Source organism: Dendrobates tinctorius, unplaced genomic scaffold (assembly GCF_039654945.1).
Source record: "Dendrobates tinctorius isolate UK_male_01 unplaced genomic scaffold, ASM3965494v1 ptg000102l, whole genome shotgun sequence".
Classification (NCBI taxonomy): Eukaryota; Metazoa; Chordata; class Amphibia; order Anura; family Dendrobatidae; genus Dendrobates; species Dendrobates tinctorius.
Genome location: NW_027361770.1, coordinates 38,336,144 through 38,363,930, shown reverse-complemented (window position 1 = coordinate 38,363,930; position 27,787 = coordinate 38,336,144). Strand labels below are relative to the sequence as shown.

The 27,787-nt window shown below is 42.0% G+C and overlaps 1 protein-coding gene across 4 annotated transcripts in view; it reads left to right on the top strand.

Annotated features, from left to right (window-relative positions):
• Positions 1 to 27,787, top strand: part of TMEFF1 (transmembrane protein with EGF like and two follistatin like domains 1) — a 329,513-nt gene that overhangs the window by 195,905 nt on the left and 105,821 nt on the right. For all 4 annotated transcript variants that reach the window (XM_073587846.1, XM_073587847.1, XM_073587848.1 and 1 more), the window contains exons 4-5: positions 762 to 788; positions 22,610 to 22,706. In XM_073587846.1, the coding sequence (XP_073443947.1) occupies positions 762 to 788; positions 22,610 to 22,706 (124 nt within the window). The remainder of the gene's footprint in view (positions 1 to 761; positions 789 to 22,609; positions 22,707 to 27,787) is intronic.

Below are 27,787 nucleotides of genomic sequence, written 5' to 3'. Positions count from 1 at the left end.
TTTGTAAATTATGCTAATTTGCAATGAAAGTTGAATAATTTTGATTACAACTGTACAGTATACGTCGGGCAAAATTGCTAGACTACTTGTAGTTTTTCTTCAAGATAACGGTTCCGATTCATCAACGTGATTACGCCAGAATTCTGCCGTAAATTGCTTTGAAAAGTTGCAAAACATGGATTTGCACAAAGATTTTGCTACTTTAAATGTTTTCTCACTTGTTTTTCCCAGTTCTGCCCATTTTGGAGTGGTATGGGGCTAGGCAAGAGCATCTAATTATGCCAAAAATTTTACGCTAGTCCCTGGCGAGAGACACACCACACATCAGTATCCTGAATCCACCCCGCCCCCTCTTCATGACCAACAGGAAAATTGCCGGTCATGATGAGTAGGGGCCAAATTCTTTACCCAGACTTAGGATTGCTGGAATAATGGTTGTCAACCCAACAAATGTGAGCATGTATTTGTAGTTATTTGTCCATAATCGGTGCAGGCCGGGAATACATTTACTTATTCATGTCTTGCCAGTGCTACATAAATATGCATGAGTCTTCTTAAAATTTTCACGTACTGCTCTCTAGTTAGCATTGTGCCAGGTTTATCTCTGCCGGTATATCACCAGATGTATTTTATGACAGAATGCCTAACAGCTGGAGTATGATGACCATAAAATGTAGATTTACACATCAATGTAGAGATAACAAACAGCAAAAAGAAACCTGTTTAATTAATGTTTAATTTGTTTCTCTTTTGATCCTTAGATGCAGCATCTGGATCTGGAGAAGGTGGTAAGTTGTTTTTACATTCCAGATTATAGGTATCTTAAAGTTAGTAAAACAGTTTTATTCTACACAGCCTAACTCAGTAAATGGGATGCAAAGAGGCTTTATTCAGTCTTCTTGGGTCCATGATGATCACTGATTATCCATTGGTAAGTAAATGGATGATGGGTTGTTTAACAGGAACTTAAAATGAATCTGTCACCAAGTTTCTAGGATCTAAACTGCTGCCAGCACCTTCTGTGTCCCTTTATTAAGATCCTAAAGTTCTGTTCATTACAGCTTTGCATATCGGGAGAAATGAACTTTATATATCTCTCTCCCTTTGTGGTAATCAGTATGGAGCTGTCCGTTAGGGGGATATGGACAAGACTAGGCCTATGCTGTGAGTCTACTTACCTAGCCCCTCTACCTTTGACTGATTGGCTGGGTCAGCCTGCTCACAGCAGACACTCATGTTGGACTGTACTCACCCATGTGCGTGATTTTCAACAGTCCTACCATGAGCAGGTATGGAGGTTAGAATCACTCCCACAGAGATAAGATTAGAGTATAAAAGGCAAGATTTAGTCTGAGGTAAGAGACCCCAACCCATAATGGTCATGCCTCATTAGTCTATGGCTAGCAGCAGAAAATAAGTATATTTTTAAAAAGACACCAACATTAGTATTATACATAATGCCTTAGGGGAATGCCCATACATACGCCTATAGTTGTGGTTGGGGACAGTCAGCGGACCTGACAGGTTCTCTGTCTCGGGAGCCAATGGAGCACTAATGATGGGGACAGCTTGACTGTTAGTACGATCCTTCTGTCCTCATACAGAATCATGTTATCAGCAGCACATCACCTGTTTACACAGAGCAATGGGGATAGCAATGATTTTTCTGATGCCATAAAGGATTTGGTTCGATCATCGGGTGATCCCCTGCAAGTTTACACAGGGCGATAAGATCGTTCATCAATTATGGACTTGTCTAAATGCATCATTAGTGTGTGTATAATATAGAGAAATTACCTTGTAAACCCCACTGGGAACAAGCACTGATATGAATAGTCATCTCAACAGCGCTGCGGAATATGTTGGCACCATATAAGCAATGAGAAATAAGTTCTGACTCTTGCATTTGTAACAAAGCCTAGAAAAATGGAAACTGCTGTAGTGTCCAATCTTGGTTTGTTATAGAGTATCATATTCATGTGGTTTATGTCATCCACTAAATTACAGCCTGATTTTCTGTTTTACAAGCTAACATAAACTCCGCAGTTAAACAACAATATGTTTAATGCAGTCTCAAGTATTTAATAGGAGAAAACAAAAATACTGATATCTTGTTCAGAAACTATCCAGCACTTCACATAACAGTGCAGTAGACTACAAACGGCAGACAAACTGCCTGATGTGTGCTGTTCAATGGCAAAAAAAGCTCTGAAACAGTCATAATGGAAAATGGGGCTGTCTTAAAATCAGCAACGAAGCGCAGGTGGTTCACAGACTCTACATCAACAAGGCCCCCTTACGTATTGGACTAACATCGGCCAAACTCGCCAATGTTGATGGGTTCAGGTGATAGTCTATATGTATTGGAACCCCCTGAAAAATTATCGTCTGGGGAAATAAAGATCGGCATGTCCAATTTCAGACTGACAATCCTTTTGTCCTTTGATACTATGTTTAATCCTTTGCAGCAGCTCACTCTTAAGCCCCCGTCACGTGCAGCGATCTCGCTAGCGAGATCGCTGCTGATTCACAAGTTTTGTGACGCAACACCGATCTCACCAGCGAGATCGCTGTGTGTGACACTTGCCAGCGACCGGCCCCCCTGCCGGGTATCGCTGATCGTCCTGGAATGGCCAGGACATTTTTTTGATCGCTGGTCTCCCGCTGGCCAGCGCTGGTAACTAAGGTAAACATCTGGTTTCTAAGCAGCGCGCGACACTTAGAAACCTGATGTGTACCTTAGTTACCAGCGCGCTGGTGCAGGGAGCTGGTAACCAAGGTACACATCAGGTTTCTAAGTGCTGCGCACCGCTTAGAAACCCGATGTGTACCTTGGTTACCAGCTCCCTGCACCAGCTCGTGGTAACTAAGGTACACAGTGGGTAACTAAGCGACGTGCATCGCTTGTTACCCGCGTGCCGCTGGTGCTGATCGCTGGTGAAGCTGCCTGTTTGGCAGCTCACCAGCGATCATGTAGTGACACACCAGCGATCCTGACAAGGTCATATCATTGTCGGGATCGCTGGTGCATCGCTATGTGTGACGGGGCCCTTAGAGAACACAAGATTGCTCCGCACAGCGATTGCTCCTGTTTATGGGATAGTTGGGCAAAACAGTTGCCGGCCTAACAACAGAAACATGTAAACGAGCTTAAAGGGGTATTCCCATCTCCAAGACCTTATCCCAATATGTAGTAGTAGGTATAATAACAATATTATCACAGGCCTCCAATTAGAAATGTAGTATAGTTTTTCTGATTAATTATGTCTCTTTCCTCATGTGCATTAATTGCAGGACCTTAAGTGTCCATAGATACAAACACTAGCAACTAGCTAACTGTCACTAAAACCATGGATACCTAAGGTCCTGCAATGCCTGCACTTGAGAAAAGAGACATAGCGAATCAGAAAAACTATACTACATTTCTAATTGGAGGTATTTGCTAAGTTAGGTATTTGCTAATACTACACCTATTGGGATAAGATGTTGGTGATGGGAATACCGGCTTAAAGTCTGTATAGATCACGTACCAGGCGTTCCTCAATAGCCACACAAACCATAACTAGAATTAAAATAAACCCCTCATAAGGTCTAAAAAAGATTATTGGCAGCATATAGTAGATCATATTGGATACCCAGAAATTAGGAATAAAGCGTCCCATCCGAGAATTAAGGCCAGTTATATAAACCAGATGTCTATTAATATCAGAGAAGATTACAATATTTCTTGGAGTGCTTCGTTCTGACTGTGAGAAGAAAAGGAGAATTCTGAATTTTGTGTTGACATCATCATGTGGTGCTTTGAAAGATCTATGTATGTAATAGTAAAAAAGACAGAATTAACAACGCCTACCCAGTATGCGGCCCAGCGTAAGGTACCCGGCAGCATTGAAAGTAAAAGTGAACTAAAAGTTTTCCAAAGTTACGATGTGCGCACATTAATGATGTGGAATGAATATGGCTTTTGTTTAGTCTACCAAATTATTAATCAGCAAAATGAGTTTCTCCGCAATTAGTGATATTGAATAAACACTCTCTGAATGTAATGTACAAACACAGTCCTGACAGCACAGCTTGAACTACTCGAAATATTCATGATTGGCTGTTTCCCCTTCAGCATAATCTGTGCTGGTAAGTATGAAAAACTTGACATTTAGCTTCTCTATTAATACCATGAAATAAAGGAGCCGGGAACAGCTTTAAAAAAGCAGATGCCTTTAAGTTTGAAAAATGCTCCCCGTGGTGTCCCATGACAAGCAGATTTAGCACTGTGTCAAAGTTAATATACACCATGAGTGTTTGATCCTCATGTTTTAAAGTCCACAATAAATCACACACCATGAATCAATTGGCTTCCTATCATCTCATGGGCAGCTCATCTTAAAAGGGCAACCGTGTCCCTCTCCGAAAGTCACTTCTCCAATTATAATTACTGCCCAAAGGTTACAAGGAAAGTGTGAAAAAACAGAGCCAACACCTTTATTGTCTCGCGGTCTAATTCATATTTGATTAAAAAAATCAACAAAAAAAGGAAAACATGGTCACCGGTTGGAGTCAACCTTGTTACTGTTGCCCTGTCCATGCATTCATGGCCACAAGGTCAATGTCACTCCTGAACGTTGACTTTGGGCTTTTGATCTCAATGTCAAACACAATGCACGTTATAGGTCAATGGATATTCCCCTGCCTCCACAACATAATAGTAATTTCCAATGGAGTCTCATGCTTTTCTCTGGATACTGAACTGCTTGGGGACTAATATCTGTATAATGTACTCTATGGGGTACATTTACCTATATTTTTTACATGGCATGTGAAAAGAATCTTTAATATAAGGTGTACCCTATCTATGCCAGATGTGCATTGGCTTCGAAAACTGTCCAGTGAGCTGTTGTAAGACTCTGGATGGACTATATAACATTGTATAAGTGATAATGGACACACCTGAAGAAGCCTTCCCTTTCCCGAAGTAAGTAAAAAGTTTATTTTCACATTGTTAGAAATAACATTCAGCTATTTTTTTTACTGAAAGCATTTTCTAAGAAACCTAAAGGAATGGAAACATTGGTTCTATTTCTGCACAGAGGTGCTACAAATTGTTGATGCAACAGTGCATCCACCACTTCTGTGTAACTCCACGTCAGGCGTATTTGTCACTCGGTTGTCAAGAAGAATTGATTGTTAAACCTGTGTGAGACCGGTGATGGAACTTGGAAGCCATAAGGGTTGTTTTTCAGATGGATTTTACAAAGAAACAAATTAATGTACGTTCACTTCTGATTTTTGTTCAGTCATTATCAAGCTAAAACCAAAGTAAAACACAGCGCCTTTGAACAAAAGACAATTGGAGTTTTTTATAAGCCAAGGTGCAATTAAGATTATTAGTGTAATTCCTATTAATGCAATATAAAAAATTATTTATGCCCAGTAAACCATGTAAAGTCTAAGATATGGGTTGAAACATACCTGTATGGCCACAGAACGCTTTAGCCGTGGAGAAAGTAAATTTTGTTTATAGAGGACCTTTTTTAGAGGAACTTTTTTTTTTTAAGTTTAAATGGAATATCTCCTCCAATTAGTGCTGCTCTACTGATTCTGGAACAGTTTTTCTTTTTCTTCTGTGCCCCCCTATGATTGGCCAGTGCCAAAGGAGAGAAAGCCAATGCCCACAGTTAAGTTTTATGCTACATTCCCAGTTGGATGAAGAGGAAATGTACATCTTTATTTTTAGGAGCGTAGAGTTGGGCGAAAGGGCACACAATAAAAAAAAAAACTGTTCCAGAATCAGTGGAGCAATTGGAGGAGATACTTGGTATGAAGGGAATCTGCAAGCAAGATTTTTGTATTCAATCTGGGAGCAGCATAATGTAGGAGCCGAGAGCCTGATTTCAGGGATGTGTCACTTATTATGCTGTGTGCTGCAGTTTCAATACCATCAGTATTTTATCAGCAGGAGATTATCACTGCAGGACTACAGCTCAGGTGCCAAGCAGTCAGGCTAATCTGTGTAACCCTGCCCCCACCACTCATTAGCAGCTTGCTGACAATTCAAAGCGTACACAGGAATCTGCCTGTCAGGGGTGTAGGTGAAGTTATACACAGCCCAGGAATCTTAGCTCTGCTACTGTAAGCAAGTTGGGGATGCAGTGACAGACAGGAGATCAGAGCAAGGGTTAACAATTTTAACAGTTTTAATTAAACAGGGGATTTACTCCTCACAGGGAGATAAATGGTTAAATGCGAGAATAAACAGTTTAGGTGTGAATAATATACAGAGATAATGAGCAAGGTAACGGGAGTTCTGTTGTACACTTATCGTGTCAGAATTTCAGAAATTTCTACAACTGTAGATGCTCCTTGAAAGTCAGTAGCGCCGACAACAGCTGGCGTGGTGCTTGTCCAAGAAGGTCCTTTTGGTATCGGTGGTGCACCAGATCTCTCTCTGGCAGCACGCACGCAGTACTCACTAGCCAGGAATGTTCAACACCTTGCTCTGTGGTGACCAATGGGCACACTGCACGTCTCTTCTCACAGTCTGTCAGCGGTGGCGGTGCTTGGGCGCGGGCCTGCGCTGTACGGATGGTTTGGGGCCGGAGCACTCACTGGTCCCTGCTGCTTGCTGTCTGTTCCCGCCAAGTCTCTCTCTAGGCCACCGGGTATGTTTGCTGCAGTTCTTCGCTGTGCCAGTGGGTTGGGTGTGGAGCGCGCTGCCTGCCCTACTGCTCGCACACTGACAGCGGGGGCCTCTCTGCAGCTTCACGCACTTTCTCCCTCAGCTTACAGCCGGGTTCTCTCTCTAAACACGCCCCCTCTTCCTGGGTCATGGAGCCTGTCTGGTCCCCTATTCCTTTCCCCAGGAAACAGGGGATGCAGCCTCAATAGTTCCAGACTCGGCTCAATACAGGTACTTGCAGCCTGATCTTCCTCCTTACACTACATCTACAAGAGATAAATCATGGCCTCACTCTGGGATTCTAGGAGGCTTCTTATAGCCTCGTTGTGGGGCCATTCCTTGTCGCTTATACTCTGACCCTTGTCTGAGTGTGTTTCACCCTCTTTTGCCTGTGCTTTGTGCCTGTGCTGCTATACGTCTGTCTGGTTCTGATTTAGTTCTGTCCCTGTTAAGAGTTTTGCTTGTCTCTTCTGTACAGCGCTGCCCTCTCTGTGTATGAACCCTTGGCTACATCTTGCCTATCCCGTACCTGCCCCTTCTGTACTGCGCTGCCCTCTCTGTGCATGACTCCTCGATTTGTCTGACCTGAGTCTGTCCTCCTATTCCATCGCTGCATATCTCTGGGACAGCCGGCTCCCAGCAGTGCTTTGTGGTGACCCCGCCCCTTCCTCTGATGCGCAGTCATGTGATCGCAGGTCCTGCCGGCACCCGGTACCTTATGGCATCCCAGCGCGCCCCGGCCCCCAGGTCCCTCCTTCCTACACACCTTCGTGACGCCAGACCTCTGGCCCCCTCGTAGCTGCGGGTGAGTCACCCTGTTCAGCCGTGATAAGTCGTCTGTGCTGACAGGGTAGTGACAACTAGCCCCACCAAACACCTCCCGTTTGGTCCTGATCAACAACTGCACCATCATGATACTGTGTTCTCCAGTGAAATTTGTATATCACCTTAGTATTAGTTATCCAAGGCGATAACTGGTGACAACCCCTTTAATGCAGGCGAAAGTGGTGGCGCGTGTAGATTATGTTTCTGATTCTGTTTGACCTATGGTTTACATAATAGCAGAAGAAAAATATTTTTACTAATTTTATTTTGAAGCTGTTTGGCTAGCATGCAAGTGCAGCACTTTCAGATCTGCATTCGGCAGGTGTATGGTAATTAGTCTTGCCACACGCACATACTGGCTGCCGCTGCGCTCTCCCGAACAGCTCGTATTAGGATAGCATAGCAGATAAATACTGGCTGAGATGATTGTTTAGGAAGCATTTGATTTTCCACAAACATTGTTTAAGAGGATTTTGTCAGAACCCAATTTGCTGCTTCATCGTCTTCTTGGCTACTTTCAGTTGCTGAGGCAGAAAGTAAACATTACGTGTAAACGTGTGGGATTAGATAAATGATGGCTGGCAAAAACGATCATAAATCCTAATAGAAATCAGAATGTATCGGTCATTGGCATAGAACTGCAGAAATCTGCTTTTCACCAATAGCGTCCACTGCCTCCCGCTCATCGATGACTGAAAGCTCTTGTCTTTCACTTGTCATCCATGCTTTTCCAAAGTATCTTAGCGCTAAATGAGTTACATTGGTGCGATGTGTGATTTTTGGCGTCAGCTGTTTATATCAGTGATAGATTGTGTACAGAAGTTGGATTTGTTCCATTCATTTCTTTTACACTTTATCTGTAAGTAATTTTCAAATCTATGATTTTGTCTCGCCTTTTTGGGGCGAACACTGTACCAGAGACAGCTGGGAGGTAAGAATCATGTCTTATGAATTGAGAGCATAATTGGTTTATCCACCAGGAAAGTATTGCACTATATTAGTATGGGAGACTCAAATGTAATTATCTATTCACTTACCGTATACTGCCACTTTAGCGAAATACCTGCTGGATCGTTGGATTAAATATAACTCCAATTATCTCTATAGCATAATAAGATTCTGAGCAATGCATTAAAATCATAGAAGCTAAAGTGTAGGAAAGAAGAAATCATTGACTTATTCCCGCATTGAATAACATCTGATGTGCACAGCGCTTATGTCACAATAGTCATTTTACCATGACATGGGGACAACATGATCACATAATTATCCTTCAGGGCACAATATCTGAACCCTATCAAGCATTTTAAGATGAAACTAAATGGGTTGTATGGACTTCTGGACCCTTTAAATAAGCTAATCAGGTAATTAGCATTTATAGGAAGGCTCATCTTAACAATGCGGCAATCACCCGATGAAGTATTTATACAAAGAAAAATGTACTCCAAATCATGGTGCACACCCACACATGGATGATTTTGCGACTGTTCTCTCCTTCCCTGCCTATTGTCATTGCTTATGTGTTGGTGTTTTTGTGTGTTTCTTTTTAAATGTTTTTAACCTGTTTTTGCAATCCATGTTTCTATCCTATGTGCACATGCTCTCGAGCCACTGAGCGCCAGAGCGGTAAGACAGGCACGCATAGCGTGCACACTCACAAAATGTCATGTGGCCACTGACGCTTTCTGCCCAGAAAGCTGAGCGTCATTGCGAAAGATCGGGATGTGCAGGGAGATTGCGGTGATGCATTTAATTAACTGTGACTGAAAAGCTAGAGCTGTAACAGAAGGCATGTGGGGCAGTTATCAAAGTACCGTATATAAAAAGGTATTTTTGTGCTAAATACTGGGAAGTTTTGCTTGAGACAAACATATTAGAGATGCAATGTGCTAGCATGACATTGGGGGCAGTTTAATAACAATAAAGGATGTGACAGGTTCCCTTTAAATGTTTAGGAGAGATCAGACTAAACAGCAAACATCAGAAAATCTAGATAGTATAGTAGTCTATCTAAAGTGCCAGAAAGATCCCTGATGTGAGAGGCAAAAAGGCCCCCCAACTTTTTTTTAATTGTTGATCTTTTTAATACAATACCTTCATGATAAACAGTCCAAATAGTATATTAAATAAACAATAGTATGCTAAAAGAGACGCACAAAAATCTCAATGATCCTAAATAATATGATCAGGAGAAATGCCATAATCATGAAGATCTGTGCAACCTCCTAAGAATAAAGAATACATATGTGTCACAAAGCAAACAACAAAAAGCAATTAAGAAAAAGAAGGCTAAAGGTCGCACAAGTATCTCGACGTACGTTTCATTAACCCTGAGCTTCATAAGGAGTATCAATTTTCTAATATTGTCTAATCTTAGCCTTATTTCTTTCACAATAATCAATAGCAAGCACTTAACATAATCAAACAATATAAATGAGTAGCACATTAACACGGCGGTGCAGTCGTCCACGGCAACAGGTCAGAGGAGGACTGGCGTGTTTAGTGACTGTAATCCAGAGGATATGTTTCCAGGGTGCGATCCGGAGGATATCGTGTGCTGTGTTTTGCTTTGAACTTTGCTGGGTCACTGCCTCATCACTGCATAAGTGTACTACCACAGAACTACAATATATATAATTAGTAATTAAACATAAAGTGAAACATTGAGGATGAAATTTGCTTAATCTGCGGTCTGTCCTAAACACAAAATAATGTTCTGTGCACAAAATACTCTCACGCTGTTTTGCTGTATTTTTTTTTTCATTGTTGCCCATTAAGGTATTACACAAACATATATCCATACATAATGTTTTCCAGTATAGCTATAAAGAAAAACTACAACTGTCGGGTACTGTACAGTATTTTAGTAGATAGTTCAGGTTTCTTTTTTTTAAATCATCTGAATACATAAAATGATAAAAATGTAAAATAACATTTATTCTCCAACTGATAATAATAATAATAATTAATAATAATAATAATAATAATTTTTATTTATATAGCGCCAACATATTCCGCAGCACTTTACAATTAAGCGGGGACATGTACAGACAATAAATTCAATACAAGTTAAGACAATTCAAACAATGACATTAGGAGTGAGGTCCCTGCTCGCAAGCTTACAATCTACAAGGAAATGGGGGGACACAGTAGGTGAGAAATGCTTGTTAATTCAGGTCTGGCAATTATAATAGGGATTTTCATATAAAGCTGCATGATCCGGTCATCAGCCCGTGTGTTTAAGTGCAATAGACAAGTATCAAGTGCAGTTATGTGCATGAAGGGTGTGGAGACAGATGAATAGTAGGGTGCAGATTCAGAATAATATTTGGAAGGAGGGAGCAGGGCAAAGTTAGCTTGCTGAGTAGTTGATGTGATAGGCTTCTTTGAAGAGATGGGTTTTCAAAGCGCGCTTGAATAGGTCAGGGCTAGGTATCAGTCTGATCATCTGGGGAAGTGCATTCCAGAGAGCTGGAGCAGCACGAGAGAAGTCTTGGAGACGGAGGTGCGAGGTTCGGATTATGGGGGATGTTAGTCTTAGGTCATTTGTAGAACGGAGGGCACGTGTAGGGCGATAGACAGAGATGAGAGAGGAGATATAAGGCGGTGCAGAACAGTGGAGAGCTTTATGGGTGAGAGAGATGAGTTTATACTGGACCCTGTAGCGAATAGGTAGCCAGTGTAATGACTGGCATAAGATGGAGGCATCGGTGAAGCGGCTGGACAGAAATATGACCCTGGCTGCCGCATTCAAGATGGATTGGAGAGGAGAAAGTTTGGTAAGAGGGAGACCGATCAGAAGAGAGTTGCAGTAGTCCAGACGAGAATGAATAAGAGCGACAGTAAGAGTCTTAGCAGTTTCAAAGGTGAGAAAAGGTCGGATTCTGGAGATGTTTTTAAGATGCAGGTGACAAGAGCGACTGAGTGATCGGATGTACGGAGTAAAGGAAAGTTCAGTGTCGAATATGACCCCAAGACAGCGGGCATGCTGCTTGGGAGTTATGGTTGAACCCTCCAGGGTTATTTCGATGTTAGGTAGAGTGAGGTTAGTAGAGGGGAGAAACACAAGAAGTTCAGTTTTAGAGAGATTTAGTTTCAGATAGAGGGAGGACATGATGCTAGAGACAGCAGACAGACAATCCTTGGTATTTTGAATTAGGGTAGGGGTGATGTCAGGGGAAGAAGTGTATAATTGGGTGTCATCAGCATAGAGATGATACTGGAACCCAAATCTGCTGATTGTTTGTCCAATAGGGGCAGTGTATAAAGAGAAGAGGAGGGGGCCTAGGACTGAGCCCTGCGGGACCCCGATAGTAAGGGGACGAGAAGAGGAGCCGGAAAAAGATACAGTGAAGGAGCGGTCAGAGAGGTAGGAGGAGAACCAGTAGAGGGCTGTGTCCTTGAGGCCTATAGAGCGGAGCATAGTGAGGAGGAGCTGGTGATCCACAGTGTCAAATGCGGCAGAGAGATCCAGGAGAATCAGCAGGGAGCAATGACCTTTCGATTTAGCTGTTATTAAATCATTAGAGACTTTAGTGAGGGCAGTTTCAGTAGAGTGTAAAGAGCGGAAACCAGATTGTAAGGGGTCGAGAAGAGAGTTATCTGAGAGATAGCGGATTAGACGGGAGTGGACCAGGCGTTCCAGGAGTTTAGAGATGAAGGGAAGGTTAGAGACAGGTCTGTAGTTAGCAGTGCAGTTCTGGTCCAGGGATGGCTTTTTAAGTAAAGGGGTTATGATGGCATGTTTAAATGAGGAGGGAAATATACCTGAAGAAAGAGAGAGGTTAAATATTTTAGTCAGGTGAGTGGTGACCACTGGTGAGAGAGACTGCAGGAGCTGTGAAGGAATAGGGTCACTGTTGCAGGTTGTAGGCCGAGCAGAAGCGAGGAGCTTGGAAACTTCTTCTTCTGAAAAAGGCTCAAAGATGTCTAGTGAGCTTGAGGTGCGGCAGAGAAGGGGATCCAGGCACTGAGGAGATAGGGCTGAGATATCCTGATGGATGTGGTTGATTTTTTCTAGGAAATAAGTGGCCAGATCCTCACCGCTGAGGTTGGTGATGGGGGCCTGTACTTTAGGTTTCAGGAGGGAGTTTAAGGTTTCAAAAAGTCGTCTTGGGTTGTTGGATAGTGAGGTGATGAGGATGGTGAAGTAGGATTGTTTGGCCAGATGAAGGGCAGAGTTATAGGTTTTGAGCATGAACTTATAGTGGATGAAGTCTTCTGCTAAGAGAGATTTTCTCCACTGCCGCTCTGCACACCTCGAGCAGCGCTGAAGAGAGCGTGTTTGCGTTGTGTGCCAGGGCTGCCTTTGTCTGTGTCGGGTCTTTCTGCGTATAGAAGGTGCTGCTTCATCTAGGGCATTCTTCAGTGTATTATTGAAGTGTGACAATGCTATGTTTGGACAGGAGAGGGTGGAGATGGGGGCTAAAGATGTGTGGAGATTGTCCCTAAGCTGTTGGGTATTAATGGTACGTGTATTCCGATAAGTGTGGTAAGTGGGGGTGTCCCGGGTGAGGAGACAATTCTTGACAGAGAAGGAAAGAAGGTTGTGGTCCGAGAGCGGGAGAGGTGAATTAGTAAAGTCGTGCAGCGAGCCGGGACGGGAGAAAACCAGGTCCAGAGTATTCCCGTCCTCATGTGTAGGAGAATAAGTAAACTGTGAGAGGCCGAATGAAGAAGTTAGAGAAAGAAGATGAGAGGCAGACTGGGAGAGCGGATCATTGATGGGGATGTTAAAGTCTCCCATGATGAGGGTGGGGATGTCACAGGACAGAAAGTGAGTAAGCCAGGTGGTGAAGTGGTCTAGAAACTGGCGGGAGGAGCCTGGAGGGCGATAAACGACCGCCACTCGTAAGGAGAAGGGCTTAAAGAGTCTGACGGCGTGGACTTCAAAGGAAGGAAATGTAAGTGATGGAACCGGGGGGATGACCTGGAAAGCACATTGTGATGAAAGGAGCAAACCAACACCTCCACCCTGTCTGTTCTCAGGTCTGGGGGTATGTGAAAATTTCAGCCCACCAAACGAGAGAGAGGCAGCAGCGGTGGTGTCTGAATGCTGGATCCAGGTTTCTGTAATAGCCAGAAGGTTAAGGGAATTAAAGAGAAAAAGATCGTGAATGTAAGTCAGTTTGTTACACACAGACTGTGCATTCCAGAGAGCACATTGGAAAGTGAGAGGAGAAGGCATGCACTGAATGTTAATAAGATTAGCAGGGTTTCTATATGCAGCTGGAGAAGAGTAATGTATGCTGGTGGAGGGAGGCCCAGGGTTGGGGGAGATGTCACCTGCAACTATTAAAAGGAGAAAAAACAGAAAAAGCAGGTGGTGGGATGTGGTATCAATCAAGAACAGATAAGACATCACAAAATATATGGTGCCACTTCAAGCAGACATGTAACTTCACAAATTATTACAGTTCAGGAAAGATTCCAAGGGGTCCAAAGGGCGTAAAATGCTTAAATATATTTTTAGTGAGTATTTTTTTTGTCAGGCTCTTCCCAAACAATTGACTAATGGAGCTGCCACACTATCTGCAGTCAGAACAGCCAATAAATTATCAGTGTTGGAATAAGCGCAGTCATGTGTCACCACAAAAATGATAGCCCTTGCTTCTAGACATATGGAAAAGTTGACAGTAATTGGCCGGTCTGAAATGTAATAATCCAAGTAACTGCATTGGTCACAACACTGGGCAAACCTTTAAAAGAAAAGTGCTCGTGAGTGGCATTGTAAGCTCCCAGGTGGCACTGCCATAGCGCATAAAACAGTTGAGCTTGATATTTCAGATTGTCATTTTTTTATTTTTTTTTTTATCGAGATGTTTTAATAACAATTCTTGTATTAATACAAGTCTTGGGTATAACATATCATTTCTGTCTAAAAATGCCATTAGTATGAGGTGAAGTCTGTTGGGTCTCCTTAAGTCTCCAGGCAATACCTCTTGGCACAAACACATTTGTGGAGCTAGAAAGCATCACAGTTAAAAACTCTTAGGCTGGAGTCACACACAAGGTAGAAAAATACGGACTGTATTTTACGTCCGTAATACGCATAAATGGTCCCTAAATAGTGCTCCGTATGTCATCCGTTGTCAGGGTGTGGCCGCGTATTTTTCTCATGCAAGCATCCGTATGTAATCCGTGTGGCATCCGTATACCGTTTTTTTCTCGCAGGCTTGCAAAACGGACATATAATGGAGCCCAATGACAGGTTTTCATATCCAAATGAAAGAATAGATATATACACATAGAATATATATATATATATATATATATATATATATATAATATACATATACATGTCATTGAGACACATATATATATATATATATATATATATATATATATATATATATATATATATATACACTGAGGCTGCGGGAAGTCCCCGGCTGATCTGTGAATGAACTAATGATTGTGGGAAAAAAGTCAGAAACTTTCCCACGGTAATTAGTTCATCTACAGGCAGCCATTGAGGCTGTGCAGAGCTGAATCAATTCATTTTGTAGTAGATTACAGTGAGGCTGGTCGCATTAGCACCAGTCCTCATTGTAAACTATTTAACCCCTTCTGATGGATTGCAGCGTGGGACATGACTGAACAGCGGAGAGGTAAGGATATTGGTGATTTTTTATGTTATTTTTGTTGCAGGTCATAGTTTTATTTTGGATTACCAGACTAATAAAAATTTGTCAAAAACTTGGTGTATTTATTTAATTAAAAGACTTTTTAATTAATGTCTGTGTGTGGTTTTTAACCCTTTCTTAGTATAGGGTTAATAATGGATTGGTGTCTTATTGACACCTCTCCACTATTAATTGGCTTAATGTCACCTTACAATTGAATGGTGACATTAACCCTTTGTTATATAAACCCATTCGCCACCACTACAGGGCAATGGGAATAGAGAGGATAAGTGCCAGAATTGGCGCATCTTATAGATGCGCCATTTCTGGGGTGTCTGGGGGCACATTTTTGTAGCCGGGGGGGCAAAAACAATGGTCCCTCTCATGGCTATTAAAATCTGCCCTCACTCACCTGCTTTACCTCTCTGGTTGACAAATGACAGCGGGAGCCCACGCATTTTTTGACAACGAATTAACCCCTTAAATTAACACCTACACCTCCCTAATTTTGCACACAAACCCTCATCTAATTATTAGTCAGGGACATATAAAAAAAATGAAATGGTTTACTGTATGCAAACCATGTGTCATTTCATGTCGGGTTAGGGAATGATTTGACATAAGCCGGCAATTGAATTAGCGGCTATTCTGCTATGAAGAACTCTGTGAAATATAAATATATGTGTCTCAATGACGTGTGCTTGTGTATATGTGTGTGTGTGTGTATATATATATATATATATATATATATATATATATATATATATCTAGATCTAGATCTATTCTTTTGTTTCTTTATTAAACCTGTCAGTGTGGTTTTACTGTATAGCGCACCGAATTGCCGGCTTTTCTAAAAGACATCGGGTGCGTATTTCTCGCAAGTCACACGTGTGGTCCGTGTGTAATGCATATTTTTAGTGCTCCCATAGACTTGCATTGACGTACTACGGTCGTAATACGCTGACAATTGCAGCATGCTGCGATTGGCACGGACCGTAGAAAATATGCGAGAAAAATACGACTGATGGGAGCTACCCCATAGAGAATCATTCAAACAAGAAGTATTCAGCTCACCCCTCTTCACTCCTGATCACACCTCCGATGCACGGAAACACCCTGACCCGGGTGTATAGTGCATGCACAACATAAAGAAGGATTTTTCCAGCGTCTCCAGGAGATAAAATAATAATTGCTTTATTGAGAATATAAAATCTTCATACCATCAGGTAAAAACGACATAAAGAGGCGTATGGAGGGGAGCAATTTCCTACGCGTTTCACCCTGAAAGGGCTTAATCATGGAATGCTATTATTATTTTATCTCCTGGAGACGCTGGAAAAATCCTTCTTTATGTTGTGCATAGAGAATCATTGGTCCGTGGGCAATGCGTTTTTTTATCGCCTCTCACTCGTCTGTATTCCTCTCTAGTGTGCCGCTGGCCTTAGGCCGGAGTCACACTAGCGATTAAATCGGACGAATGCAATGCGATAAAAAATCGCATTGCATTCGTCACAATGTTATTTTATGGGGCAGCTCCCATCATCCGATTTTTTTTTTTTTTTTTTTTTTGTTTCTTTCTGAACGTTTCCTTGGACCGAGACAATCGCAGCATGCTGCGATTGTCACCGATTTTCGGATCGGACTCGCCAATGCAAGTCTATGGGGGCGATAAAAAATCGGATTACAAACGGACCAGATATGTGAGTTGCGATAAAATCGCACCCGGTGTCCTTTACAAAAAGCCGGCAATTCATTTAGCAATACAGTAAAATCACACTAACAGGTTAAATAAAGAAATGAAAGAATAGATATTGACACATATAATACTATATATAATTCATGCAGTTCTTCATAGCAGAATAGCCACTGTAACATTTGCCGGCTTCTGTAAATTCATTCCCCTACCCGACATGAAATGACACATGGTTTACATATAGTTAACCATTTCATTTCATGGTTTTTTTTATGTCTATCACTAGTAATTAGATGAGGGTTTTTGTGTAAAATTTTGGAGTTGTAGGTGTTAATTTAAGGGGTTAATTCGTTGTAAAAAATTGCGGAGAATTCCGCTGATGTCACTGAGGCTGCAGAGAGTCCCCGCAATTTTTTACTACAAATTAACCCCTTAAATTAACACCTACAACTCCAAAATTTTACACAAAAGCCCTCATCTAATTACTAGTGATAGACATAAAAAAAAAACCTTACAATGAAATGCTTAACTATATGTTAACCATGTGTCATTTCATGTCGGGTAGGGGAATGAATTTACAGAAGTCGGCAAATGTTACAGTGGCTATTCTGCTATGAAGAACGGCATGAATTATATATATTCTATGTGTCTATATTTATTCTTTCCTTTGTGTTTGAAAACCTGTCATAGGGCTCCATTATATGTCCATTTTGCAAGTCTGAGAGAAAATCTCGCCATACGGATGTCAAACGGATGGTTACATGCGATTAAAATCGGATGAATGAAGAAAAATCGCATCAAAAACGGATCACTGGTCAAGAAACATTTGTGCGATTTCGGACCGTTAAAATCGGACCGATTTTTTTTATTCGTTGTGTGTGACTCCAGCCTTACTGTGAAGATTCAATGGAAAACTTGATAGGGTCATATTCTAGGAGAAACTCCAAAAAACACTTTTCTTTCCTTGAGGTTAGTTGAATTATATATTTGCATGTTTGCTATGGGTAGAAAGCATGCAATGTTTGCACGGGATGCTCCTGGCTGGTATACACCTGTTGTCAGCATATCAGGCTTGTAATTTGCCACAGATACTGTTCAGATCGCTTTGCATCTTGTTCAGTTTTTCTATTATTTTCATTCTTAAATTGCAGTAGTCATGCATGATAAACATTAAAACACACTAAAATGGAGTGATTTATTATTTTATTTTAACACTGAGTTATATACATATATATATATATATATATATATATATATATATATATATATATATATATATATATATACACATACAGTGCTGTGCAAATTAATTGGGACAAAGCAGGCACTCACATCTGTTCAAAGCAGTTAAAACCGGTTTGAATCACTGACTGGTAACCAACTTACGATTTTACTTAAAAAGATGCTTTGTCCCAATTAATTTGCACAGCACTGTAATATATAGTGTGTGTGTGTGTGTGTGTGTATACATACATACATACATATGAAGGTATGCTAAAAAGCTTTCAAAGATTGAAGTATTAACAATTTACGTTGTGGGAATTAACAAAAAACAGTATTCAGCCAATGAGTCTTAATGCAGTAGTGAAAGACACATCATGCTTACTTCTCTTTGAAAGTGGAAGATGTCCAGCAGTGCCATCAGCTCAGAGCTGAGTGGAAACAAACTACCCATCTACAGTTCAGAGAAGTCTGGACAGAAGTGGTCTTCATGGGAGAATTGCACCTAAATCCATAACTTTGTCATGGAAAAAAAGCCACCTATGACACAACTCAATTATGAATGAAAACATAGGACCTGGTTTACAGAAAAATGACAGCAGTGCTATCTGATAAGTCATAATTTGAGGTATTTGTGTCACGGGGTTACCATGACAGTGTGGAGCCAGAAGACTGATTGCTCTTACTCCGGCGCTGAGAATAAGTACTTTTCCTTCATTTTAAATGTGTTTATTTCTTCTGGCAGAACAGGGGTTAATCGGCCATGTTGGAAATCCATTTGCTCACAGCTGAGCTTGGTTAGCCACTCCTTTCCCCTTATATAATCTGGACTCTGATACAATTCCTTGTCAGAGCAAGTATTTGCTGCATGGTTAACAGAGGGAGAGGAGTTCACATGAGACAGAGAGTTGGAGGAGTTATCTGTGACTGTTGCTTGGTTTATATGCGTGGTAATTCCCTATCCTTTTCTATTTTGGTTTATTCACCTACCTCCACACCCTGGTTATATGTGAGTGAATATTTTGTATACCTAGAGTTTTCTGTTACCCCTTGTTTGTGTGGCCTTGTTTATCAGGTTGGTGTACTATGGTGCACAGTAGCGCCCCTTTTGCCTGGGTGGGGGAAGAGAACAGATGGAGGGCTGACTCAGTAGATAAGGCAAGGGTGGCGGCCCTGGCATCTTCACCTTCAGAAGTATCCCAGGGAAAAGTGCGAGCTAGTGCGCCCCCTAGTGATAGGGGAGGAGACCCTGGTCCCGGGTCACCCGACAGCTGTGTCATGATGTTTGCTCTGACCGTAACCATTTTTTCTGATCCATTATGGATCCATTTGCTACTCTGACAGGGCTACTGCAGCAGCTCAGTTTGGATATGGCACATTTACACATGGTGGTTTTGCAGCACCCTGATACATCTGTGGGGAACTCCCATCTCCCCAGCAAACCATAGTGGAGCCCAAGATCGCTTTGGTTCTCTGGGGGGAGCTGACGATTTTGCTGTGTTTCGGGAGGCCTATAAACTGTACTTCAGGTTACATCAGGTTTCCTCGGGTACAGAGGAGCAACATGTGGGGATAGTAACCTTGCTTCTCCAGGGGGACCCCAAGCAGGAGCATTTTATCTCCCGTCTGACTCTCAGTCACTTCAGATGATGGAGGGATTTTTTTCTAGCACTGTTCCTTATATATGATGACCCCGATCGCGTCTCCTTAGCTGAGTCCACACTGCGCCAATTTCAGCAAGGAGACCGTCTGGCGGAGGAATATTGCTCTGAGTTCCCCGCACGCCGTAGTCAGTTCTGTGAGGGGCTCACAGTGAGGGTGAAGGATGCCTTAGCTCTGTATGAGACTCCTGACTTCTTTGAGGCAGCCATGTCTCTGGTGATCCGGGTTGATCGCCGTCTTTGCCAGAGACATGGGGATTGGGATTGTCCTGAGGATTTGAAGACCTTACAAAGGTTTTTAGGTTTCACCAACTACTACTGTATACTCATAAATAACTTTTCGGTAATAGCCAAACCTCTTACGGATATGACAAGGAAGGGGACGGACTTCCCAAGGTGGTCCAGTCCAGCCAGTGAGGCATTTGATAAGTTGAAGAGGTGTTTTTCTTCTGTGCCAATCCTTATACAGCCTTTTATCGTTGAGGTTGATGTGTCTGAGGTGGGAGTAGGGTCTGTATTGTCGCAGGGTATGTCTCCTGGCAAATGGCACCCATGTGCTTATTTTTCTAAAAAAAACTGTTACATGCTGAGAAAATTGACATTGGTAACAGGGGACTCTTAGCAATCAAATGGGCTTTCTGAAGAGTGGCATCATTTTTTGGAGGGAGCCATTCACCCAGTTATGGTAATCACGGATCATAAGAATCTAGTATATTTGGAATCAGCGAAATATCTAACTCTTCGACAGGCAAGATGGGCATTGTTCTTTACTAGGTTTAACTTTTTTGTCACATATAGGCTGGGGAACAATTAAGGCAGATAAACATTAAGGCAGATGCCTAATTCCATTGCTTTCCTGGGGGAGGAGATAAGTGTGAATGGGTACATAGTCTTCAAAAAGGGGTGGTTATGGCAACTATATGTTCTGATCTTGAAAGAGAGGTTGTTGATGCTCAGAGGACTGCCCCTGCTGCCTGAGCACTTGGTAAACTGTTTGTTCCTGTTAATCTCCATCTTTGAATCGTGATGTTCGCTAAGGACTCTGATTGGCCAGACATCCTGCTAATAAAGCCACCGCTGATCTGCTTACTCAGCGTTTTTTGTGGTCAGGTGCTCATCAGGATGTCCGGGAGTATGTAGCCGCCTAGAGTGTCTGTGCATATTCTAAAACCTCTCATACTCGCCCATCTGGGGCTCTCCAACCGTTGGAGATTCCCAGTAGTCCTTGGACTCACTTCTCAGTCGATTTTATCACGGATCTTCCGGTGTCAGAAGAGAATACTGTAATACTGGTGGTGGTTGATGGATTCAGTAAAATGTCTCATTTTTACGTTTTACCAGCTTTACCAAGCGGTAAATCCTTGGCGCCAGTGTTCATCAAGGATATGATTAGATTGCATGGGATCCCGACCAATATTGTCTCTGATGGGGGTGTGCAGTTTGTCTCCAAGTTTTCCACTTGTCATTTTCTCCCACTTTTCACCCGCAGTCTAATGAGCAGATGGGTTAACCAGAATCTAGAGACGTACCTCAGATGTGTTGTATCTGAAAATCAGGAGGACTGGGTTATGTATTTACTGCTAACTAAATTCGCTGTAAATAATCATTGTCAGGAATCGTACGGTAAGGCCCCGTTTTTCGGGGCATATGGATTCCATCCTCAGTTTAGTTCATTTAATAGTAATCGTCCTTCTTGATAACTGGAAGAAAATCTGTTTTAACCTTCTATTGCAACCATATGGCAGGGGGTCTTGAGGCATTTCCACTGAAGTTGGATCAGCCTGTCATTTGATTATCTACATTGATTTTGAGCATCATTCCAAATCCAGACCTCCATGGGACATCAATTTTGATTTACATTGACACATTTCACTATGTAATGAATAAAGATTTGCAACTGGAACATTTCATTCAGTGATGTCTAGGATGTGATATTTTAGTGTTCCCTTTATTTTTTGAGCAGTGATGCAAATCAAGAGTAAGAAATGATAGTGCTTGTGATGTTCCAAGTCCCAATAGTGACATATATGTGACAAGATGCAAATTTCTTAACACGTCCATTTGATTTGTGATGGTTTTCTGCAAGTAATTAAAACCTCTTTGTCCCCTGAGCTGCACGCAGTTCACATTTTTATTCATGGCGACACAAAACAATACCAGGGGCTAATCTATTATATAATGCAGGTCACTAAACCATAATAGAGATGAAATTATTCTATAATATATGGGCCATTCCCTTCTTGCTGTGTGCCTCCGGAGCGTCACTAAACATCTCAATTTGTTTATTTTGCTTCTAATTTAATGCTATTTCTGTAGTAAAAGGTCCAATTATTACATAATTTCTAATGAGTAAGACATAATGATTGCCTTTTTGGTGGTGTTTAGTTGGAAGCACAGACCTTTCTGTTTTTCCTGGCTAATGCACAGTCAAAAGCACTTTGTTACTAAGGCCTTGTTCACACGGTCAGTATTTGGTCAGTATTTTACATCAGTATTTGTAAGCCAAAACCAGGAATGAAACAATCAGAGGAAAAGTATAATAGAAACCCGTCACCACTTCTGGATTTATCACCCACTCCTGGTTCTGGCTGACAAATACTGATGTAAAATACTGACCACATGTTGACCGTGTGACCGTGGCCTAAGAAGTCAGATCTTAAAGTGAACCTGACAGCTGATGCTGCCCAATCCACGGGCAGCATGTATCAGGCACGGGCTGTATGAACTCAGCCAGGTATGTCTGACTCTGAAACGCTGCGGCATTTCAGAGAAAAACATACTTTAAAAGCCGACAGGGACTGAGCAGTTATATAGCCAGATCATAGTTATAGACAAGTATTGGTATTTGGTTGTAATATTGGTGCTAATATCTTAAGCTTCATGAAATGACTTCATCCTTTTTGTTTGGCAGAATACGAAGGATCTGGGACTGAGGTTCATAGGAAACATCCTAAATGTGGTGCTTGCAAATATGGTGCTGAGTGTGATGAAGATGCAGAAGATGTGGGGTAAGGACAATTGTTCTTTCTTCATGGCATTAGGAATTCAGACAAGGAAGATCCATTGAATGTGTGAATCATTAAACATTTTAGTGTTTTTTCCTGGTTTTATTGATGGTGCAATAACAGGGAATTTTCTGGTAAAAGGAGAAGTAAACTCATAACTGATGAGAAGTCATGCACATATGTGGGATACTAGGTTAGGATGGGTTTTCAGAGTTACAAGAATGGTTCCAGTCACTGACAGCAAGCAGAGATAATGAAAGCAGTATGGAATTGAAATGCAAAACATGTTAGAAAGTTGCATTCAATAGGCATCAAGCCGTCTTAATTTACTGTACATAGAGATAGAAAATCTCTTTACGCTAACAGAGATGTGACTTTTCTTTGTTTTTCTAGTAGTATTTTTCTCATTGCAGAACTATGATTAGTCCTAATTTATAGATCTTTTTTCACTTAAATTTAAAGAGTGTCGAATCTAGTGAGGTTTTCGAGTCAGTGTAAGTTATTCTGAAAAGGGATCAAACCAGTTAAAGTAAAAGATACTGTTCTTACCCATTTCTTGCAGCTCTTGTTCCAACATTTACTCATTCCCCAATTTTATGGGCATAATAAAAAAAAAAAAAGTATTTTCTCATCTATCCTTTAGTGCTCCCTTTTGGGCTTTGCGAACTAGCAGATACTTGTGAGTGACGTCACCAACTGTGACAGCTGGCAGCATTTACTGACAGGGAATCTGTCTGTAGGTTTTTGCTATGTAATGTGACAACAGCATAAGATAGGGACAGAGCCCCTGATTCCATCAATGTATCACGTAGTTTACTGGGTGCATCAGTTATTATAGAGTCACAGTTTTCTCTGTTGCATATCTAGCGGACCTCAGATGTTGATCTGTGTATAATCCCCCACACCACAGCTCTCTATGTACAATGTATAGTGCCAGAGAGGTGCTAATCAGTACTGGGGGAGGGGGTTGAACTAAGGGCCACGAGGCCAGTTGTCCTGTAGTGTTAATTTCCTATTGATAAAATAGTGATCGTATTTATACAGCAAAACACAGCCCAGTAAGTGACACATCACTGGAACCAGGGTTTCTGCTACTTCATTATGGTGGTCTTGGATCATATGATAAAAACTTGGTGACAGATTCCCTTTTAGGATGTGTGACATCTACATCAGTAAATAGTAGGAAACATCTCTGAAGGCACATTTCCCATATTACCTGTCACGCTATGACTGTAGCAAAGCCACGGCAGAGGGACCCTATACTGTCCTTTAATATAGGGGAGTCTTAGGGCCCCATCACACACAGCAATATCGCCAGCGAGATTGCTGATTTTGTGACGCCACAGCGATCTCGCCAGCGATATCGCTGTGTGTGACATGTGTCAGCGACCGGCCCCCCTGCCGGGTATCGCTGATCGTGCAGGATCGTCCTGGGCTGTTTTTTGATAGTTGGTCTCCCGCTGGCCAGCACACATCGCTGCGTGTGGCAGCGAGAGACCAGCGATCAGCGACGCTGGTTTCCAATGTAAACAGCGGGTATCTAAGAACCACACGGCTCTTGGTTACTCACTGTTTACCCTGGAAACCAGCATGCACGCTGGTATCTAGGGTAAACAGTGGGTATCCAAGAGCCGCGTGGCTCTTAGATACCTGCTGTTTACATTGGAAACCAGCTTGCTTGCTGGTCCTGATCGCTGGAGGGGCTGTCTAATGATGTCCCAGCGATCCCATCCATGTCGCATCGTTGGTGGGATCGCTGGGACATCGTTATGTGTAACGGGCACTTTAGTCTATCCCTAACCCCAGGGTTACCCCTGAAGGTGGAGATGCCTAGGTCTCGGACCTCGCTATGCTCTTACAAAATCCTAACCTGCTCCCACCCACCCCCCAGTGAGAAGAGGGGCAGGAGTGAAAGGGTAAACCCAGGCTGGACAGACAGGGGAAAACCAAGGCACAATCAAACAGAAGACACAGGATAAATTGTGAAGGGGAAATGGTACAGTAAAGAGACAGAAAAGCAACACAAATGCCAAAAGGGGGAAGATGTAGGGATTCAAACTGCACGCAACAATTTCAAAACAACTAAGAGTGACTCTCCAGACCACTTTCTCCAATGAAGCTTTGAACAGAATGAAGATTCTATTGCTTGAATGGAGAGAAGCCAAATGGAAGAATGCTAAACCCTTTCCATGCCAGAAGAAACCTGTTAACTCATGAATGGCCATGTAGATTTAGGACCTGTGCCCAGCTAATCGAGGGGATCTTCTGATCTCATATGCACCACAAGTGTCAGCAGATTCATGACATTACCACTGCAGCCACATGTAGTCAGTTAGTCATGGTAGTCACAATTGTCATTATGACTAACACTGGGATCCTACTAAGGACAAATGTCTGGTTTGAATATAGCTATCCAGTCCAGACAAAGGCTTTAATGTGCTAGAGATTTCTTTCACCGTAGTGTGTGTTTTCCCTTTAAGTTACAATTATACTAATGTACAAGATCATTTTTGTAAAGACCGGATTAGGAAATGCGTTTTAAGAAAAGAACATGTGCACCTTGTCTTTTGTGTTTCTTCTTAGTATGTTTGTAGACACCTTCTAACACTGAAAAATCTATAATTCAGGTGCGTGCGACATACAGACCCCCCAGTGACCATTACATAAATGGTGTCTGGCTTATGATAGGTGTAATGACTTTGCGGCCATTAGTTGAGTCACTATCAGGTCTACAGGAAAAGCTTTTATTCTCTATAAAGACTGTAGATTAAATGCGTTGGAGAAAATCCAAAAATGGCTATCAAATGTCATTTCTCACATCATATTTTCTTGTCTTGGTGAAATGTATTTAATACAGCAGTTTTATTAGTTTTTCTATACTTGAAAGGTTATAATCTATAATTTGTCCCAACATGGGTCAGCAAGGACAGCATCAAAGAGGTTTTCTTGTGATGCAATGTAGGAAAAGGAGCCAAGCAGCAAAGTCCCTATCACTGATGTATTTTACTTACCGACGCGTTAAAAAATAACGTTCAGTAAATTATTCATTCATATTCTGCAAACATTTAGTGCTCCTCATACCTTGCTTCACCTAATATATGTTGGCCATAATTTTATTTTAATAAGGTGGTAAATACACTGTTGGCCATGTATTAATAAAAAATGGACACATAGAACTTGTGAATAAGAGGTACTAATTATCCCGGCCTGGCTAATTAACTGGCTAGGGTTACTAGTAGAACATCTGTGTGTGGATTGCATATACTGATCATTTCCCTATTTTTTTGCTTCAAAATATCTTAGAATGTAAACCCACTAGTTCAAGAATCGTCTCAACTTAAGGTGCCCATAAAGCACAGCTAGAAGTCAACTGTATACCTTTCTTTCCCGACCCACCATACACATATGGGTAAAGCTAGACCAAGCGTGCATGTCTTTTCAATGGAAAAACCTAATGCCTGACACCAGTGGTGGCATCGTATCGTACCACAGGAACAAAAGGATCAGGTGTTGTAAGAAAGCCGTCACTCCTATAACATCATCTGGTTAGCCCCAATTCAAATTAGGTGACTAACCAGATTGGCCAATTCAATGAATTCAGCTGACATTATACTAATATAGTACTAATATAATACCAGTCAAAAGTTTGAACACACTGGCTCATTCAATGGTTGTCCTTGCTTTTACTGTAATGTGCATATTGTAGATTCAGACTGATGATTTGGGATGAGTTGGACCACCGAGTGCAGCAGGTGTTCAGCAACTCTGGAAACTCCTGCAAGACTGTTGAGAAACAAAGCCATCCCAGTTTAGTACCTATTGAAGCTGCTTAAGAGAAAGTAAAGCTTTTGTAACAAACACCAGGAGGGGAGTAAGGAGAGAGGCAGCAGTCTCGAGTTACAGCTTGCGGCCACTGCTCAGTGCGAGCCGTACGAGCGCGGGACCTGAGGCATGTAACCACTGGGGGGAGTGGCTGGAGGTGCAGCTAACTCCTTTACGGAAGAGAAAATGAAAGTGGGAGCTGGCGGCGCCGGGAGCGAGGTCACACTTAGCTGAGTTCAGTAACCAGAGGGTAGCACAGTGTCCTAGGGATCAGACAGAAGAATGGTGCGATACAAGCCAAAGTCAGAAAACAACAGGAACGCAGTAAACCAGGGGCACAGACAGGAGCGAAGTCGGAGAACTTGACCAAGGTCAGAACCGGAGATATATCAGAAGTTCCGAATCACAAAGCAGGCACAAAACGAAGGACAAGCCGAATCATACACAGTACAAGCACACAGAGGAACAAGTGATATGGACTAGTCACTAAGGTCAGCTGCTCAGCCGAGAACGGAAGTATCACTGACAAAGAGCCCAGCATCAGAGCGGGTTAAAATAGCCCTCCCCCAAACCAATAGGAGGCCATGCAGAGTTAACCCCAACAGATCCAGGACGGAGAAGGAAATCCCGTCCTGAGCCATGACAGCTTTTATCAGAGTAAAAGAGAAATACTTTGAGGAATCTAAGGTTTAATATATTCTTGTTTGTATCTCACATGTTTCTTTACTCCTTGTTTTCATATGTGTACCTTTGTGTTGGTGCCTTCAGTCTGAATCTACAATGTGCAAATTCCAATAAAAACAAGGAAAGACATTTTTGATCAGTACTGTATGTATGAGGTGGAATGATTTAGTCCATTTACCAACTAAGGAACCCATTTCAGGAACTGCTTCTGACATAAGTGGTTGTGTCTTTGTGCCCTTTACTGTGGTAAGGTAAAGCGTTAGGTCATGTAATGTCTCACGTAAGACAGAAGGCCACTGGATTGATGGAGCCTTCTCAGCCAAAGTATGTTCACTCACTAAAAATTAATACTTTGTTCTCACTGTCTTCTATTAGTAAGAAAGCCATGAGCCTGTGCCAGATCCTAGGACAATGTATGGTGAAAGTTAGACCCTATTGACTTATAATGGAGTCCATTGGTGTTTAATTGAGGTTTCCATAATTCTGAGGTGATGAAATCTTCGGCAAGTACTCTGAATGGTTATATCAGCATTATTTCACTTGAATAGAATATTTCGTTGAGGCCATCAATTGAAGGG